The 19,644-nt window shown below is 40.6% G+C and overlaps 1 protein-coding gene across 5 annotated transcripts in view; it reads right to left on the bottom strand.

Annotated features, from left to right (window-relative positions):
* ARL15 (ARF like GTPase 15) overlaps window positions 1-19,644 on the bottom strand; it is a 227,061-nt gene that overhangs the window by 169,124 nt on the left and 38,293 nt on the right. Inside the window, exon 1 of one of the 5 annotated variants that reach the window (XM_082075606.1) lies at window positions 17,041-17,061. The exons of the other annotated variants lie outside the window; for them this stretch is intronic. Within the exon in view, the coding sequence (XP_081931732.1) occupies window positions 17,041-17,058 (18 nt within the window). The 5' untranslated portion in view covers window positions 17,059-17,061. Of the gene's footprint in view, window positions 1-17,040; window positions 17,062-19,644 lie in introns of those variants that run through there. 5 annotated transcript variants of the gene reach the window in all.

The following is a 19,644-nucleotide window of genomic DNA, read 5'->3' as shown; positions in this document are numbered from 1 at the left end:
TCGATGCTCTAAGTTTCCTGTGAGAAATTAAAATCAGTCAGTCTCTCAACTCTGAGCCTTAAATGCAGCAGCATATTTAAAAAAATAAATCCATTTCCCTTTGTTACTTACAAAGCCACCGTGATTTCCCGCTTTCAGAACAGGCATTTGTTAATGCAAATGCATCAGGCATCACATTTTTTCCTTATGTTTCAGACAGCAATATTGCCAAAAGTACAAATTTCTATGTGTTCAAATTTATTTTGTACTTAAACTACATGTGGCATAATGAATGTGCCAACTCTCAAAAATCACACTGCAGTCTGAGTTGCACCCTCTGCTAAAAGAAGTCTCACAAGACCACAGCAGTACAAACACAGAATAATCTTCAAGACAATCTAAAGCAATTGAGATATCCAGATAAATGTCCTGGGAACTTTCTGAAGGGATACTTGCAGCTGTAAATAGAATGAGGACAAGAAACAATGGAGAAATTGAAGCACAAGAGGTTCAGACTGACTATAAAAAATACGTTTTCCCCATGGGAACAGACAAGCAGTGCCCAGAGAGGCTCTGCAGTCCTTATCTTTGATGCTTTCTTCACATGGTTTTCAAGGCCAGAACTCTGCTGACCCTGCTTTGACAACGAGCTTGGTCTACAGATCTTCCAAGATCCCTTCCAAACTCAATCATCCTGTGAAAGCAACACAAAGTCCACAGAGATCTTTCTGGTCTTTCATCTACACAAGTCTTAGGTGACGTTTTCCAACAGTACAGTTTATAAGTTGACAGTGCCCTTGCAATGCTACCATGACTGGGGAGGGCCCTCAAAAAAGCTGGAACAGCTTATTAATTTGCACAGACTTCCACAGACTGCTCCCTCCAAGGTAGGCATGTTTATTCACTGTCAATGTTGCCCAGGTGCTCAAACCCCAGGACCCACAATCAGCTTAGTCACAGGGTGAGTAGCCACTGCCCAAGTTCCTGTTTCTTTCCCGGTGAAAATATCTCTGGAAGGGCTGGGGTTTTTTGCTTTGTTGTTATGGTAAGGGAGGGAAGGGAACCTTCTCTCACATTGATTGGAAAGGAATGGTCAAGCATCAGCTTGTGCTTCTGAGAGAGCTGTGGGACAGCTCTGGAGTACTGCCGGATCTATTCCGTACCCACATTTGCACGGTGGCCAGCTTGCCAGACTGAGTTCCCGAGGTCTAGTTTATATTCCCAGCTGGGCCAGCTAGCTGGGATTTAACACCATCGTAAATGTGGGTGTGACGGTGGCGTGCGCTGACAAGGGAATTAGGCCGTGGCTGTAAAGGACTACTTCTCTGACACAAGGCTAGCTCAAGCAGCTCCACTGTCCCCATCACCCCGTTTTCCTGGAGGTCTGGCAGAGGCAGGCGGTGAGGGGCAGGGAGCAGCCTGAGGCTGCACTGCAGCAGGGGTGGGAGATGGAGCCAGGGCCTGGGGAGGGTGGCCCAGCCAGCACCCAGCTCTGCGGTCATGGCCAATGAGCTGCTGGTACCACCAGTGCCCTGGGGCTGGAGCGACAGCCTGGGCTCAACTTCCTCTTAAAAGTCAGGCCCCTCTCTCAGCTGCTCACCTGCTTCTCACCCCTGACTCCAGTCCTCTGTCTCCCTGCCTCACACACCAGCTGCTGCAGCCTGTCTCTTCCCTGCTTCCCTCTCTTCTCACTTTCAGACAAAAGGGGAGATGGCAGCACCTTCTTTCCCAGTTAATCACCTGTTAACAAAATCTCCTTCAACATCATAAAACGACAGTGACTCCCCCTAGCACAAAGCCACCAAAAAAGTCCGAAGTCTTGCTGCTCATGCATCTTCAGAGTTCGGTAACACTGGTGGGCCACCTCTTTCTGAAAGGACATCCTCGGAGAGGGTCTCTCTGGCCGTGAAAACAGCAGCACCCAGCATCGCCAACCCGCAGCTCAAAGCTTTCCCTTTCCACGACACCACATGCCCATGGACCAGACTGTCCGTCACTACAGCACCAGTGGTCTTTGCCTCTCGGAACTGACAAGGGCTTGCAATACCCCAGCCGCAGGCACCTGTGTGAGTTCAGACAGCACAACACACCATCCTGCTGCAAACATGGCAGGACAAGTATTTTGTAGTTAGTCCCTCTGCTACTGTTTCTAAGTTTAGATGGCCTCAAAAGCGAGACATTAGGGGTGGGGAGGAACCAAAAAACCAAACCAAAGGAAACCAAAGAAGCCACACCTAACAATGTGCAACTTTTAGCTCATCTCTGATAAACCAAGCAATGCTTGTATATTCTCTAGTCTTGCTGTAGAAATAATGTTTCCTGAAAATTTAAACTGTCCATGTAAAGTCTTTTAGTTGACTGAGACAAGACAGCATGAAGTAAAATTTCATCCCAAGTTTTAACCGTATCAAAATAAAACCAGAAGCATGCTTAAAGAAAATCTCAATTCTTAAACTTCAAAGGAAAATATCCCATCTAAAGCCTCTAAGGCTGGGTAAGGTTTTCTAATGTGCCATGAGCAAGGAATAAAGAGCAACCAAGTATAACTTTAGATTATTTAAAAAAAAAATACTACTACCTGTATTTGTTGTATGTAGGTACATGTTTTGCAACATCCAGTTAAAACCAGAATAAAATTATAATAAAGTTTAAATGCTCAATTGTTTAAATGCTGTATTAATAATAGCTAATTTTAAGTTTATATGGAAAATTAACTGGTTAATTAAAATATTTCCGTGCAACTTATGTTTATTTTGATAAAATTGGAGCAGAGGAAAAAAATCAAAACTGGGAATGTTTCCCTTCTTCTACTCAAAGACGGAAAATTATGTCGCCACTGAGACATGGAAAGATACAATATGGAGACAAAGTTCGACAAATACTCAGTGCCGGTAGCCATAGATAATATCCCTAAGAAAGAAAGAAAAACAAACAAACAAACACGACAAAAAAAAAAACGCACACACAAAACCAACAACCACAACTCTATGCCTTCTCTGCATAAAGGGAATTAATTCTTATCCTGCCATTAAAGGTTTGTTTCTCTGATATCTTATATACTTTTCACTGAAGATCTCACACAGAGGAAAGTTGTGTAACAGTCGAATGTGTTCAGAACACATAAATCACAGAAACCTATCCAATAAACAAAGATTACACCATCACAATCTCTGACCATGGATTTGCAAAGAATCAACTAGCTGCTTTTTCCAGGATTCAGTGGTACGCTGCTGCCGCGTAGCAGAGAGGTTGTGAGCCCCCAGATAGCGTACAGGGAGCATACACAGGAGTAGTAAACTGCCTACTGGAGAACCAGCTCTGATTTCCTGGAGCTGATTCTTGTCAATTAATATTTACATATTTACCAGATATATTTACTCTCTTCCAATGTCAGAAAGCTCATTCAAGCAAGAAAAACAGCAACAGCAGAGGATAAAACTGTCTATAAAACGTCTTTATGTTTAATCCAATTCTTGTTCTTATTCATGATCAGTAATAATTATACCTGGCAAACAGGGAAGAGTCTTTCTAAAGCACATACCACAGACAGACCTGCAAATTAATCCAAGTATTCTGTAAAACTGTTTCTTCATTAAGTGGTAGCATTCCCCAAATATACAGTTTACTATAACATCTGGATCCTTTCATTATGCTATTACTCCCTTCGCTATTCTTGAAATCTCCTTATAACAGGAAAACATTTTCAAAACATGCTATGGCATGTTAAAGCTCAAAACTCACCACTGCAATTCAGCTATTAGAAATTTACACCACCTCTTGTTTCTACCATAAAATGTACCAGCACGTGCAGCTTAATTTAGAATTTCCCGAACACCCCTGCTTAGTTTTTCCACTGCAATGCAAGTTACTGATGCCCTAAAAAAAACACCAAAAACAAACAAACAAACAAACAAACAAAAAACAAAAAACCAAAAAGATATCTCAAACCCCACAACATCTGGCTTATTTTAAATACGGTCTCCTCAAAAACATCTCTCCCCTGGTCAACCATCAGTGGTTCTTACATTGCATAGTAGCTATGACCCCTGCATTTGAGGTGGCACGATCAAAGGAGCCCTGGCCAGACTTGGAAAAACATTTCCACTGAGAATGGACATACTGCCTGTCAAAAGGTTATTCCCACTGCGTACAGGGAGCAGCTCATATTACTCCAGTGTAACATGAAAGTGCAAAATCTAGCCATAGTAATCCACATACATGTTTTTCTTTCCAAAAAGGGCATATGGGAGACACCGACTGGAACAGAACATCCGTATTATCATTTGAAGGGAGGGAATGGACGGGCACGGGAAAACTTCCCCAATCAATCCAGCTGTAGGAATTAGCCTCTTAAAAAAAATACATTAAAAATTCTGCCTCTTACCACAGCGATTACTTCTCTTCAATTGCTTTCCTCCCCTTTAGTTAAAAATTTATATATGCAAATATACATCTCCACGTAGATAATCGCACACATACACACGATCAGACTTTTACACTCTGCGGAAGACAAAATAACTTTGGAGGCGTAAATCTTAATGTCAATGACAGGAAGGCTTTGGTGAACCATTACCATAAATCTGACAAACGCTAATTTGATGGGTGGCTGTATCTGTCTGCTGCAAGACCAGTCTAGACAGTCTATTGAGAAATCCTAAAACACAACTGTTTGTTCCCTGTAACACCATCTGGATATGGCAATAAGAGCCGACCCAGTGCCATTCACACATGGATCAAAGCACATGCTAATGCCATCATGAAGTCATACACATAAAAAATTCAATCTGAGAACTCTATGCAATTTTCCTAAGTCCTCAGTGAAGAAACCCCAGACTTAGCACAACTCAAGCTAAGTGCATGAAGAGGGGGAGAGAGTGGAAAAAAAGAAGAGAATATTTAATGAGCTTGGCCTTCCCGAGGAATGTTAGGCCACCCATTGTATTGGAAAAGGCTCATGTCACACTTCAGTCATGGCACCCATCAGGGTGCCCCTTTACAAAAATTGATCCGGAGGTTTTTGTAATTACCTGTTTCAAACAGAAAGAGTGCCCAGAAATACAAGAAGGTTTCTGAGGTGTAAATTTTGCATTTTCTTATTTAAGACAGAGCTGGTAGAATTTGCAATATTGCAGACAATATTGAAAACCCCTCTCTCATTAAACTGCACCATGGCACTAGATCAAAGCACCAAGGGCCCCCTATTGAACTTCTCTAAATATTACAAACATAAGAACAAGTCTGGCAATGCAGAAAGTAAAAGTAAAGCAATTTTTTTTTTCTGCCTCCAAAAAACAAAACATAACTTCCCATTACACAGCTTAAAAAGGCACAAAAACATTATATAGCCATACTGCAAAGTTCAAATTGAAAAAGTTTCGTCTTCTCAGAAAAAAAAAAAAAAAAAAAATCAAAGATTACTGTCTGTCTGTTTTTCTGCACAGCTCACTTCCAAAGGTTTCTGGGGTGCTTTCTAAACTACTGCCCTTCAAGAGGTCTTGTAATTTTTATGTCATGTAATGCATTATGTAACAAACTGAATAACATGCACAAGACATTTAGTTTTGTCATAAAATGCACCTTTTTTTTTCTGTGAAGTATCCACTAATAGTAATCCTCCAGCAATTATATTGTTCCCAGCCTTTTAATAATTGAGACTGTATTTCTCATTTAACTGTTTTCTTTTTATGATGTAAAAGTTTATAAGATGCAGACTTTGGTCTTTCTGGGAAAACCATAGTATGAAGCCAGTTTGCTGATACTGAAGATGTATCAAGAGAGAAAGCAAAGGCAGGTTTCAACAACCATTTTGATACAAGCTCCATCTTTAAAAATTGACATCCTGTCACTTAAATCTTTTCCTCCAATCTTTGGAAAGCAATCTAAATACTCAAATGGAAGTATTTCATATAGAAAACATTTATGTAAAACCACAATCCTAGGTCTTTAAATTCTTTTCTTTGTAAATTAAAAAATGACAAGTGGGAATATTTATTTCTGCCATCATGAGCAGTTCAGTGCAAGTTAAATATCTACTAAAACTGCATTTTAAACTTTTATAGTCTGATGTTAGTAATTTCCTTATTCTGAAAAAAGAACTAGCATTTTAACAAGAATGGCCTGTCATAAAATACTGCATCCCTAATATAATGTTTCATAAAATTACTGCAGAAAAATAAACTCCTTAGTTCCTTTACAGAACCCACACACACACAAAAAAAAAAAAAAAAAAAAAGTACATCTGCACACAAATACACAAAAATCACTGGAACTAAACTTCCAAACACAAATAATTTAATAAAACTCTCAGTCTAACTTGAAAAACATATGTACTTGTAAAAATACAGTTACAAAGTTACAACAGCTATACTGTGGTGCATCACCGAAATACAACTGTTAAAAAAAGTACAGTCTACAGTCTTTATGATCTTCTAATTCAGTACTTCTATGGAAATTTACATTGTCTTTAAATATCTAAGCTTTGTATATGGTTTTTAATTAAAAAAACCTTCAGAAGAGAAACACGTTCAAAGTGTTACAGAGATAAAATATTCTGAGGAACTTTCTGCTAACACACCATTAGAAGGGCCAATACTAATAACGCATTTATTAGTGACATAGATTTTTTTTTCCCTTGAACATCAACATTAAAAAAAAGGGGGGGGGGGGGCAGAGAAAACTTATTTTTGTAGTCAGATGACTCTTCAGGACCAAAAAATGATCAAGTAGTCCTTCTGTTCAAACTGTGCTCATGGACAAACAGAAGTAAAATCTTCACAAAGATTTCCGGCCACAGAAAAGCCACGAGAGATTGGCCCCGACTTAAGACTCAAAGACTGATAAACTATGAGTCATCAAATTTTCAGACTGTAGAGACGTTTCAGTATGGGGAAGTGGGAGATTTACAGGGATGAACTGTGCAGCATGAACCAACAGTTGTTTCTGCAGAAAGCAAGTAATTCCCCTTGAAGAGAAAGTTAGGAGCATACACATTGCAGTGACGTCTCGTTGCATCTGCAATGGCACTAAATGGCATCGTACTAGCACCAGAGTCTTTTCTGTCTGAATCACATACGAAACAGTCAAGCGAAGAATACATAAGCACCTAGTTATCTATTTATAAATAAATACCCACAACATCCTCTTCCCTCCAAATTTCGACACGGACAATTGCCTTTAGAGAATTTACCTAACTCCAGATAGAACAATATTTAACCCAACTATTAATGTTTCAACAGCAGACATGTAGTGAAGGGCATGCTACGCAGGATTTAAGATTTCTGGTAACTCCCCTTCAAGCACTGCAACAGGACAGCATTGCCATCTACTGTTCACTGCTGCAGCAGAAGCCTTTCACACACCTCCTCCAAGAAGTCTCCTCTGGCTCAAAAAACCACCACCTATCCTAAGCACCAGACAGCACAGAATAAAACACCGAGCCTTGAGAAGCCAGTCTCGGGTAAGACACCTACAGCAGTAAACCCCTCTAGTAATTCTAGAATTCTACATAATATAAAATGTCTTCTTTTTTTTAATTAAATGTCTGAGAAGCAGGAAGTGCAGCACAGAGCAGAGAGCGCTGCAGCTGCTCCCTGGAGCTGCACTGGTGCTCAGGGTCACCGGGCAGCTCTGCAGCGCCCGCTTCTGCTTTCCCACCAATGCAGCCGTACCCCTGTGAACACTGACACAGTACAGACATAAATAAACTTGTTTGTATTCTCAGGACAAACATTATAAGGCTACAAAAATTACATACGCAGTGTTGTAAGCACAGCAATCATTAATTTTTCAAATTTTAGCATAGCAAATTTATTCCTACCAAATGCTATGGACACAAATCATGCCTCCATTTAAAAATAAAGCTTGCAGATAAACCATGCAGTAGTTAATCAAAAGATATTTAATTCAGCTCTTTAAAAGAGTGGCCAGGAATTTACTGGCATGCTCAGCTCAATTCAATTCAATCACGATTTTGATATGATGAACAATTAAGGAAAAATAAGCACAAGGATTTATTTGTGCCACTGACTTTCTCACTAAAATAAAATAAGTCTCTCTGGTAAATTCTAAGGATTATGCTTGAGAACTCCATTCAAAAAAGTGCTCTTCCAATTAATAACAAATTTGGGTCCCCTGTAAGCAGAGACACACAATTTAAAGAAAAGAGAAGATGGATTTTGTCAGTGGAACAGATCTCACATGGCACAATCATAATATTGAAATTACTGAAAATAAATGTTTAAATACACTGAAGACGAACTGAACCGCCCTATTAGGAAAAACAAAAAAGTTATCACTGCTTTGCAGGGTACAAATAGTCATGTAATCATGTCAATCGTAAGGCAAGTGCCATGTAACTACAGTACATAATTATTCATGTCTCACAGATTACATGACAATAAAAGGGTACCTGTTACTACATGTAGTAATTTAGAGTTGGTGGTGACAGTTGGCAGATGTTGAAGATAACTTTAAAGAGATGAGGATAATTGTGAAATCTATAATTACAATATTGTGAAGTTACACACTCAGAGGGTTTTGATTTGCTCTTGTTTTGTGGTGTTTTGGGTTTTTGTTCCTGATTGGTTTTGGTTTTTTGATTCTATCAAAATGTGAATGACATTTCAGAAACCACAAGTGCAGTCTGTCTCTACAGATCTGCAAAGTTGTTATAGGTTCGGTGGTCCTGGAACTTCTTAAACAAAACAATGTGTTATCAAAACATGACCAAGATATCAACATTTAATTTTGGATTGTTATAAGGAGCCAAAGATAACCTTAAGATTTTACCCTCTAGCTTCTCTTGCGTATTTCTCTTCCAGTGATATCTTTAAGATCTAAAAAGCTCTCCCAGAGTCTTCACTCTTTATTAACAGGGTATCAGTTTTCCCCTTAAGAGAAGATGATTTCTTAATAGGAATTAATACTGGAAGACAGTTATGTAAGTTACAAAATAAGAGAAAGAGAAATGAGTAGCTAGAATTATTAAATAATTTTTAAAGTGTCCTCTTCTGCAGAAAAAAAAATCCATTATTAGATGGAATTTGGTGGATTGCTGACAGTAACAAAAAAAAAATGGCAGGAGAAGTTTAATACACACATCTGTTTGAGAAAAAGCAAACAACATTTTGATGATGATGATGAAATAATTTCCATTCCAACAGTAACTCAAGAAGATGTTAAACAGAAGCTATTAACTGGACACTTCTGCACCAGCAAAGCTGGGTAACTTGTATACAAGTGTGCTGAAAGAGACGGCACAGGTACTGGCTAGACTGGTAATGCTTCGTGTCACTGAGGTTTGAAAAACTGGACAAGTTCACAAGAACATAAAGAAGTCAATATTTACAAAAGACATATTGGATGCCCTAAATAATTATAGGCATGTCAGCCTGAAGTAGATTTTGTGAAGGAAAACAATTTTTATGTAGTGAAATAGCTGATGAGAGATTTGATTATGAACAATTAAATTACACACTGAATGCCAAACAACAGGTCTACAGACAATAGACCTTCTGTTTTTAAACTGGGTTTTAAAAAGTATGTCTTTACGTAATATTCTTAGTCTACTGGAATACATTCAGTTTGGCACTGTAGGACATTTTGCTTAATCCATTAAAACAATCCAATATCAACAGAACACTCTTAAAATTGTGTAAGTTTATTTGATTTATGGGCTTCAGGATTTACCTGTAAACAAGGAGCTTTCATCAAGTGATGCATTTCTAATGTGATCCCATGGGACTGGCCAATGCTGTCTGACATTTAACAGCACTCATCCCAAAGAAGCCCAACATCATTAACAACAGAGAAAGAATACTGACAAATTTTTAAAAAGACAGCTTGCCAAAGCATTACCAGGTGTCTAGTAGCACAGCAATATAATTTGGAATAGACACTCCTTGAACAAACCTTCAGAAGACAATCCTGTTTCAAGCAACTAGGTGTGCACTGGGTTTCTTGGAGAGAAAGCCGCAGAAAGCAAATCACAGGCCATGTTGACTATTGTGAGTGCAGGCAATAGTAAGTATAACAAGAAACGCAAAGGTGCACGCATTTGCATCCAGAAACAAAAAAGATGATGGTATTTTCTCCCCCAGAAAGTAACACTTTTGAAAATGCTTTTGGGAACGGTAGCTAAATTTTCATGGGGCATCTGTAAGGATCAGTCATAGCCTGAAAGGACCGATATCGGTCTTAGAGATTAGGGAATTACCAAATTGGAAAAGAAAGATTTTATGATATCTGTAGTTGACACAAGAATAATTTCCATCACACTGAGGTGGTCTTTCCTGATGTTCTCAAAAAAGTGTGTTCAAATATGCAGAAAAATATAAACTAAGAGGTCAGGGAAGAGTCATTTGAATGAGTAAAAAATGAGGAAAAAACATCCCTGATAATTCAAGGCTTGAGAAACTCATAATATTTGCCTCCGAAAAAAAAAAGGGGGGGTGGGAGAGGAAAATCTTCCTGATTTTCCAAACATACAGAAGAGGATCAAAAATGCAATAAGCATTCATTAAAAGCAGTTAAACACAAGAACATCTTGCCCAGACAGTAGCAGATTTTCTACTACTGGAAATACTCAAATTGTAATTAGATACTTCAACCCAAAAAGATGGTTTAGTTTGGAGGATACCTATAGACTTGATTATGACTAAAGACAAAGTAATCAAAACAATGCCATCTGAGTTTATGTCTATTCATTTATACCAGATAGCCAACAACCATGGCTTTACTAAAACAGAGCGCAGGCAGCTGATGTCCTCGAACATTTCCATGCTTGGTTCCAAAAGTGCCATCACGTGCTGTTCAACATCTCGCAGTGCTGGCAGATGCCTGTATTATGCTCAAGCATCACAGACATGGAGATGAACTCACCAAGCAGAAATAGCTCTAATGGAGACAGTACGGATTTCACTAATTTACAACTGCTATAGGCTGAACTTTTGCACTTATGGTAGTTCAGACACAGCAAACAGCACAAAGTAAACAGCTCTGCCTTTATAGCACAGCACCTCAATCTTTTCAACACCAAGAGAGAAACAGCTCTTTCAGGACACCAGTGCACATCAGGCCGAAGAGGAAAAGCAAACCTTTCCATGGAGATGATGTGATCTTCTCCAGAACACGGCAGTAGAAAAAGCTTCCTGCTCGTGTGGCCTGTCACAGGAACTGCAAAACATTCAGGAGAAATCACTTCTTCAACAGGAAGAAGAAAGGAGGCAGATGGAGAACAGGAATACCCTTTTTTTCATTCTCCCTTTCACTCTCTGCTCCAACCATGATGCCAGCAGCAGGAGCTGATTAAGGAAAGAGAGGAGACCAGCAGATGTCTAAGTGAGATGGTTGCTTCTCCTGCTACCACTTAGAGGCCACAGGACGTTCCTTCATCCCTGCTGCTGAACACAGGTGAGGAAGCATTTTTTGCTTGTCCACTCCTATGTGCCAAATGGAGGAAACCTGGAGGACAGAAAACGACTGCCTAACAAAAGATGGACCATATTGACTTCAGTGTTACTTCAACTCGCTGTCCACTTCAGAAAGTTTTTTATCAAAATTAAATTCTTGTTCCATGTTTGGTGCATCTCACCAAATTCCATAGAAAAGGTATCCAGATTTCTGTTGAAGAAATTAGTCCTTGATTACAGGCATTACTCCAAAGAACTTCAGACCCAAGAGTTAAGAGTGCTATTTGCCTCTCTTACAGCAAATAGTACAAGGTTGTCCAGGCTAGCCTATGCTGCTGGTCACATGTATGCAACCCCTATGATTTTAATAGATGTGCCCAACTCTGACTGGAGTTACGTGAACTGTTCTGGGAGTGCCCAGAAAGGAACAGAACCCCAGCAGTATTTTAGTCAGTGAAGCAAGCAGAACCAGCTCCTAACACACAGGGAGGAGATCGTTTATCTTAAACAGTAATAGCTTTTATCTACTCCATTTTGAGAAGTAATAAACCATCAATTTTTCATTTAGATCCAAAAATAAGCTACATGTGCATGCAAACAGATCTGCAAAGTCTACAGTACCTCAAGAATTGAAATGGTGTCTGTAGCTGACCGTTAACAGGTAGCAATTTAGACAGTTTTTATTCAAACGAATGCAGTAGAGAAAATTCACTTTAAGTACAGTAAGCTTGAAAGAAAGGACAGTCACCAAGGTGTCAATCAGAAGTAAGCCATGATCAGTTCCTGTTGATACCACACTTCCTTTTTCCAGCTGAGAACATATTAAAGGGAAACTTCATTTCAGAGAAGAGTGCCTATACACACCCACATTGGAACAGATCACCAACTGTCAGGCTAGCAAAGGCAAGCATATTTCTCTACAGCAATCCCTTCTCTTCTCAGGAGATATATCTTATGCAAACAATACTTGCTAGCAACGAAAAATTTATTATGTCAACAGCTTTCTAGTTCGTTTTGCTATTTAATATCAAGTCTGTACCATGCATAGTGTGGGAATTAAAAAAAAAAGTGAAAAATGCATGAAGTCATTTGTAATGTTCAGGTCACATTCAGAATAGTTTCGTTAGAAAAGTCTGGAATGATTCTGAACTACTACAGGTGGCCTTTAAGCATCTTTGAGACGTTCTCATGAGTCTTAAATACGAGACAGATCCAAATTTAAACTGAGGCAACATGTTGAAAACAAAAGAAAAACATACTCTACCTGGCATAAAGCTCTCAGCAAGCCACAACACAAATGTTGTTAGTCCTCTCCATACAGCAACATTGAAAAGATGGGGCTAAATGGACAATACAGTATCCTAGGAAAACTCCCCCCTGCAAGTTCAGTTTACGTTTAATAACTTGCATACAAAAAAAAAAAAGGAGGGAAAAAAAAAAGTAGAAACTACACTTTTTCCATAACAAAGCTTTAATGTCACCTGAAGCAAGTTATCATCAAGTTGAAATCAAGTCGTCATGTTTGAGATACCAGTTTATACACAGAAGACACATGCTTCTACCTTGCACAGTTTTACTTCACTTATTTAGGGATTATTTAGCACACATCAATGCCACAGAACATACTTCATTTCCCACATGTAGCAAACTGTTTCTATCTGGAGCATGGCATTTGTCACTTACCAATCTGAAAAGATAAATAACTAATCCATGATCAGGAAAAACCCAAACAGTAATGCACAGAAGTATGATAAAGGACATCTGTTAACAAATATAATCAGTTTTATGGGCTCTAGTATCAAAACTTCACTGAGTTACAGTAATCCATCTTTTGCACTTCGCTCTTCCTCTGTTTCTGGGACAGTCAAGATCTAAAAGGAGTTAGAAGAAACCAAGAGGTGGTAACAACCCAGAAGACCTAGAAGGCACAAAGGAATAAGGCTTGTGGAAATGCAACGTGATGATCAGTCAAGTCTTCACTCAGCAGCTGAATGAATTCTCTAAGGCCTCCACTGGAGGTAATTTTATAATCTCTCAGAATAAGTCTCAAAACTTAACTATTCCTTTTCATAGAAACTCAAGGATTTGTATTAATAAACATTTTTTCAGTACACTGTCCATTAGGAACATGGTACAAAACATGGTCGGACGGAGTGGACACTCTTCAGTCTATATTAACTCGAAGGTATGCAGCAAAAGGTTTCATGAGACTACTAACAACTCACCGCTGTCCAAAGGTAGGCTCACTCCTTTCTGTGTTCCTTTCCAGCTGCATATTCCTGTCCCATACATGCCACCAGCCCTTGCTGCTAACCTGATCCCTCATACAGGACCATTCAACTGTCAGAAAACTAACAGAAGGGTGAAAAAAGTAAGCCAGTTTGCTAAGCTGGCAGAAAACTAAACCAGTCCTGGTGAGTACGACCACCACGTACACAAAGTTTACTCCCCATGCCAAAGCAAGGGGAAAGGGCGGTCACAAACCTCAGAGCAAGGCTCCCCTTCCAGCAGCCAGCTGGTTCTGGCAGCTCAGCTGTACCATGGAGCCTCATTCTAACCATTCTCTCATTTTACAGGTTTGAACATTTATCTGGAAAAGAATTTGAAAATATCATGTGGCAGCTATCCACACTATTATGAAATAGGTAGGTGTTTCAGTGAATCAACAAGGTCTCCAGGCTCTAGCTCAGAACTACACAGATTTTTTTTTTCTAATTCTCGTTCCCTCACATCTCAAAACTTACTGTTGAACAATTAAGAGTTAACTAAAGAGCTAAGTATTCTTTTTTTTTTTTTTTTTTTTTCTTTCAGATAAAACTCATCGTCTCTCTCATTTGGAGCTACTGCTGGATTTCAGTGCTGGCCTAACTTGTTTGTTTGCATCCTGAGGTTTTCTCTTGGCTCTGTTTGTTCTCAAATATATCTGGAATCTTTCTTCTCTGTAGACCTTGGCACTCATCAGCACTATGTCTTCATGAGCTTTGCAATACAAGACCTAAGGTGCAACAATACAAAATGTGCACCCCCAAGAACCTAACCGTCTAACCAGAAGGGATTTACATTGGTTCTCTTTTCAAACCAGACAAATCTATCTTGCTGGCATGTCTTTTTCCGGAGTGCCTAATAGCTTAGTCAAGATAATGGAAATGGCAGAAAGGCAAACTGAGGAGTAAAAGCGTCATAGCCAACTTCTCCTTGCCTCAAAAATCCTGCACCTATTTCAAAGAATTAGCTATGTAAAAACAACCCTGCCTTGAAACAGCACAGTGACCACTTTTCTCCTTCTCTTCTGTAAATACTCCATAATTGGAAAACAGAAGATGGATAAGGTTCTTTTTCTCCAAGAAAAATTGCACAATGATCTAGAGATGAAACAGTTGTGAAAACAGTAAGTACCATCAATTACCTCAGTAAGCTAAAAAAATAGCTACTTCAAAAAGAATAAAAAGGGGTTTTTCCCCCCACACAAAATATAATTAGACAGCAAAACACTCTGTTATAAGATACTAGAGAATCCAGTAACTGACAAGTATCAAAGAGGTTCTAGCTATTTACACAGCAGCAAGCACATTCAGAGTGCTGCAGTGACAGGGGAAAAAAAAAAAGGCGATAGAATGTTAAAAAAAAAAAAAAAGGAAATGTTTAAAACAACCTTTAACCATTATTCATTGCATAAAATCCTCACAAACATGCAGATTATTCGACATGCTCACTATGGGTGATTTTTATGTTTTTAGTGACTGTTGGAGAATATGGTCCCAGCTGCATCACAGGTACAAAGTATGACAGTTTTTGTGTTGTTTTTTTTTTTTTTTTTTCCCATGCAAATGCCACAGTGAGTAAAAACTCTTACTATTCATTACTTACATGCCACAGGTGGTTTGCTTCTGTAAAAATCAAATTTAAAAAATGCAAACACAACAAAACTAAGGCAAACTATACAGAGCCTAACAGCTGTACATATTTGCAAGGCAACCACAAAAAAAACAGACCACTGCGGACCCTTCCTAGCATTTATCTTCCTCCCTTTTCTCCCCAGTTTAGGCAAGGAGGAAGACTGCTGAGGGTTGTCACCCTCCCTGCAGAGCAGCAGCACTGCAGAAGGTGGCTCCCTCTTGGCTTCCCACAGGAGAAAAGCCTAGAAATGTTGTCAGCTGCAGGCAGAAAGGTTGTCTTTCTGTTCCTAGATTCTATAATACATCCCTCTGCCACGACACTAAAGCTTTGTTAATTTCTCTCTACCATTACATCTCTCAGATGTCAGGCTGAGTCACTCATACACCTAAAACTTCCACTGTGCAGAAAGTGCTTAGTTTCCATGAGGTGCTGCACTGAATCATTTCACATGCCTGAAGTGAACTATTCCAAGCTAGGTCTCCGTTTCTGCCACTCGTGAGCTACTCGCAGGCTCTCTGTACTCCTGTACACCCACTTCAGGCCATCCCTGTTCTCAATTTAAAAGTGCACTGGCTTCCAAGCTTTATTTCCCTCTTCCTCCAGCTTCCTGTACCTCAGACCACACAGTCCCGCAGCAGTTGTTTGCTCTGTATTTTACTGAAAGCAAGGTAACACTAGGGAAAATAGTGAGGAAAACCCCCAAACGAAACCAGCTTTCTCCCCCTCTCCCCACTGCGGCTCCTCCCACCCCACTCCCCCACTTCAGAATTCACCTCTCTAAACTTCTCCCAGCCTCCTCCTCACACTACACCTCCTTTGTCACACTCTCCTGGCTGGTAGGGACCTAAGAACTGTTCCTCGCCGGTAGGAATGAGGGCTCCATGTCTGAAACGACATATTAAAATTAAGTTTGTCTGCAATGTTTTTAGTGTGGCATGCCAGGTCTTCACTGAAACATGCATCCTCATCTAACTACAGCTTTGTGTTCTAGCAGCAGTATAGCTGCACCTGGGCTACAGACACACCATCCTGTGTGTAAAGTAAGGGTAAAGTAAGAAATAGTGACAAGTCCGAAAGCACTGAGCGAGACGGCGACTTGCGGCGCGCAACTGAAGAGCTGAGGCCTCCCATCTGTGTGCCCTTTCCTGGGGCGGTGCGGCAGCGCGCCGCAGCGGGGCCGCCCGGCGGGGGCAGCGGCGCCCTCCCGTGGGCCGCCGTGGAACGGCAGCGCTGCCCTCAGGCTGGGGCAGGGAGCCCACGCTCCGCACACAGCCCAGCTCCCCACAGAACTCCTCGGGGCATCGTTGTCCCCCTCTCCGCAATGGCGCGGGGGGAACAAGGCGATCGCCCCCGGACAAGTACCCCCCTCTGCTATGAACGCACTTCTGTTCTCCTACCTTGTCTGTCACAGTTCTTTCTGCTTTGTCAAAGCAGGCTGACAAGCCCCGGGTTAAGCTTACAGAACAACATAGAACTGGTTATTCCTAAGACATAGGAAAGGGATGGATTCGATAGGGGGAGTGACAGGTAACACATACCACACGAATTTAAATTCAAAAGAAAAACCCTTTGGTTGTGTTTTTGGAGGTTTGGGGATTTTTTTTTTTTTTCCCAGACTTTGAAAAATACTCCTTGAAAATACATTAAATTCTTAACACTTGTGAATTGCAGTCTCAGTGATTTGCTACCAAAATGCGACTGACGTTCTAGAAGACTGAGATCTGCTATTTAGACAAATGCTGCTTAGGAGACTCACCTGCTGAATTGTCTCCATACCTTTGCTGGACTGGGTTTGTCAGTGTACAACTTTTTAATCTGCAAAATAAAAGTTTGCTAAATAAGTTCTTAAGTAATTTTCTAAGGAAATTGTCTCCTAGCTCTCTCAGGTAACAGAACAGATGCATAACTCAAAACCATATCCATAACACAGGGAATTCTAAAGCCAACTACAGAAATGCAGTTCAACCCCATTGGATGTTCAGGGTATTCAAGACAACCACACAAACCTATATACCACATATACCAAAGGAAGCAGCTTGCACTTGATTAACGAGGAAGGAAAGCAGGCAAGTTTTACTAACATCTTCTGAAAATTCTTACCTGGTCTCTTGCGTCTTACCTGTCAGTATCAGAAAAGAAAAAAAGACACAAATTAAAGATTCCCTCTCGAGGGAATGAAGTCTGAATGATTCAATAACTACCTTGGCTTTCACTTATTTAAACCCAACAATACCCTAAGTATCTGACCCATCTATGCACCTTAGTCATGTTCAGGTACATTCTTCAAATCAAAGATTGTAACAATGTTGAGGGAATATAAGAAGTAGTCAGAAAATAAACCAAAAATGTGGATGATTGAGAAGACCTCACTTGAAGTCTGACTCCTTGGTGTGCTTTAGCTTCATTTGCTGTGTTTCAAGTTAAAGACACTTTAATCCTTTTCCCCTTCAGAAAAACTGCTGTCCTCACTAAGGACAAAAGATCACCCACAGACTGTCCATGAGGAGAATTTCCAACAGTGTGCAAGAAAAGAGTCAGGGGTTACATGGGAGACTGTCCCACAGAAATGCTGCACCAAAAGATGCTGCTGGCTCATCTTGATGGTGACCAAGATGTGGGAGGTCCCAAACAAGTGCAAAAATGCAGATGTCATGCCATCTTAAAAAAAAAAAAAAAAAGCTAGAACAACAGTCCAGAGAACTACAGGCTGAGTGAACTTATTTTGGTTCCCAGGAAACCAAGTAAGCAAGACATCTAGAAGAGAAAAAACTATTACAATCTGCTCAGGCAGACAAGTTAAATGGGTAAAAATTGGTTTGATTATTGGATTGACTTAGACATGGCACACAAGGATTTGTACTCTACCTGGACTGCAGTAATAAAGTGGAGAACCACAGGGGCCCAACCTATGGCCTGTCCTGCTTAATTAACTTCATCAGTGACCTGGGAGGAGTCACTCTTGTTAAGTTTGCCAATGACACCAAACTGGGGGGAACAGCAAATGCACTGGAAAGCAAGGCTACCATCCAGAGGCACCTGGGCAGGGTGGAGGAATGGGGGCCTTGTGCAGTTCAGCACAGAGAAAGGCCAAGCCTTGCCCCTGCGAAGTCAGAGCCTGAGGCAGTGGTCCAGGCTAGATACTGCTTGCCTGGGCAGCAGCTCTGCAGAAAAGTCCTTGGGGTTCTAGGGGACAGCGAGCTGCACAGGAGCCGCTCTGGGGCTGTCAGCAGCAAAGGCCATCAGAATGAAGCACTACAGAAGCAGCCGCAAGACCAGGAGATTGAGGGAAGTGGTGATCCCCCTTGACTTGGCACTTCTTATGCCCCAGCTAGATAAGAAACTGAGTCATCTGGTTTGGGCTCTCCAGTCCAGGAGACTGCTAAACTGGAGCAAGCTTAGCTGAGGCACCCTACCATGCCTACGGGCTGGAGCACCTCCCTTGCAAGGGGACCCTGAGGGACGGGCTACTTCTGACTGGCGAAGGGAAGGCTTTGGGGGCACCTCAGAACAGCCTTCTCCTGCCTATGGGCAGGTCACCAACAAGACACAGGCAGGCTGTGTCATGGTGGCTGGTTGAGAGTCAACAGACAGAAGCTGAAACAAGACAAGTTTAGACTGAAGATAAAGCAAAACCTTCTTCTCTACAGGAAAAGCACAACAGCAGTCTGTGCCGTCAAGCTTCACTGCAAAACTGAAATTCTAGTAAGCTCTTTAACTTTTCGTTTCCATTAATTTTACCTGTTAATTTAATAGATGACCAGAATCCTACAACAAATCCAATCTGTAAGCTCACAGAATATTTGCAAAGCCACTGTCATGGAAGAAAAACACATACAAGTTTGAAAAAACGACTAATCTGGATCCACCAGCCTGCACGGTATCATCTTCCACTCTTCTGGAGACTGGGGAGGAGGCACCATCACATTGCCTGTTTTATATATGCTCATCGGAAGTATAAAGACAATTGCACAACTCTACTAGCTGGTAATACAGTAACAACTGAACAAAGTCACATGTGCCAGAACTCAGTGCTGCTCCACCTGAAGTCAGTATAGAACACAAAGTCAAGAAAATCAGTACTAGATAGAAATCATAGTTTTTTTGGATCTAGACCTAAATTCATTCTTTTAAATATATGACCAAAAAAAAAAAAAAACCACCACAGTTCCATGAATCACTGAACTTATCACAGGTGGAGTACGACTGAGAAGACCTGCATCCACCTATATCAGAGAAAACAGGAAGCAGATGTGCTGCTGGCATGCAAAGGGATAACAGAGCCCCTGTGTTAGCATACGAAATTACCAAAGCAGCAGCAAAAGGTACATCACAGCTTTTAAATAACAAGGCAGGACATCTG

The sequence above is a fragment of the Streptopelia decaocto genome, assembly GCF_964273445.1.
Source record: "Streptopelia decaocto genome assembly, chromosome: Z".
NCBI lineage: Eukaryota > Metazoa > Chordata > Aves > Columbiformes > Columbidae > Streptopelia > Streptopelia decaocto.
This window is presented reverse-complemented; position numbering and strand designations above follow the sequence as displayed.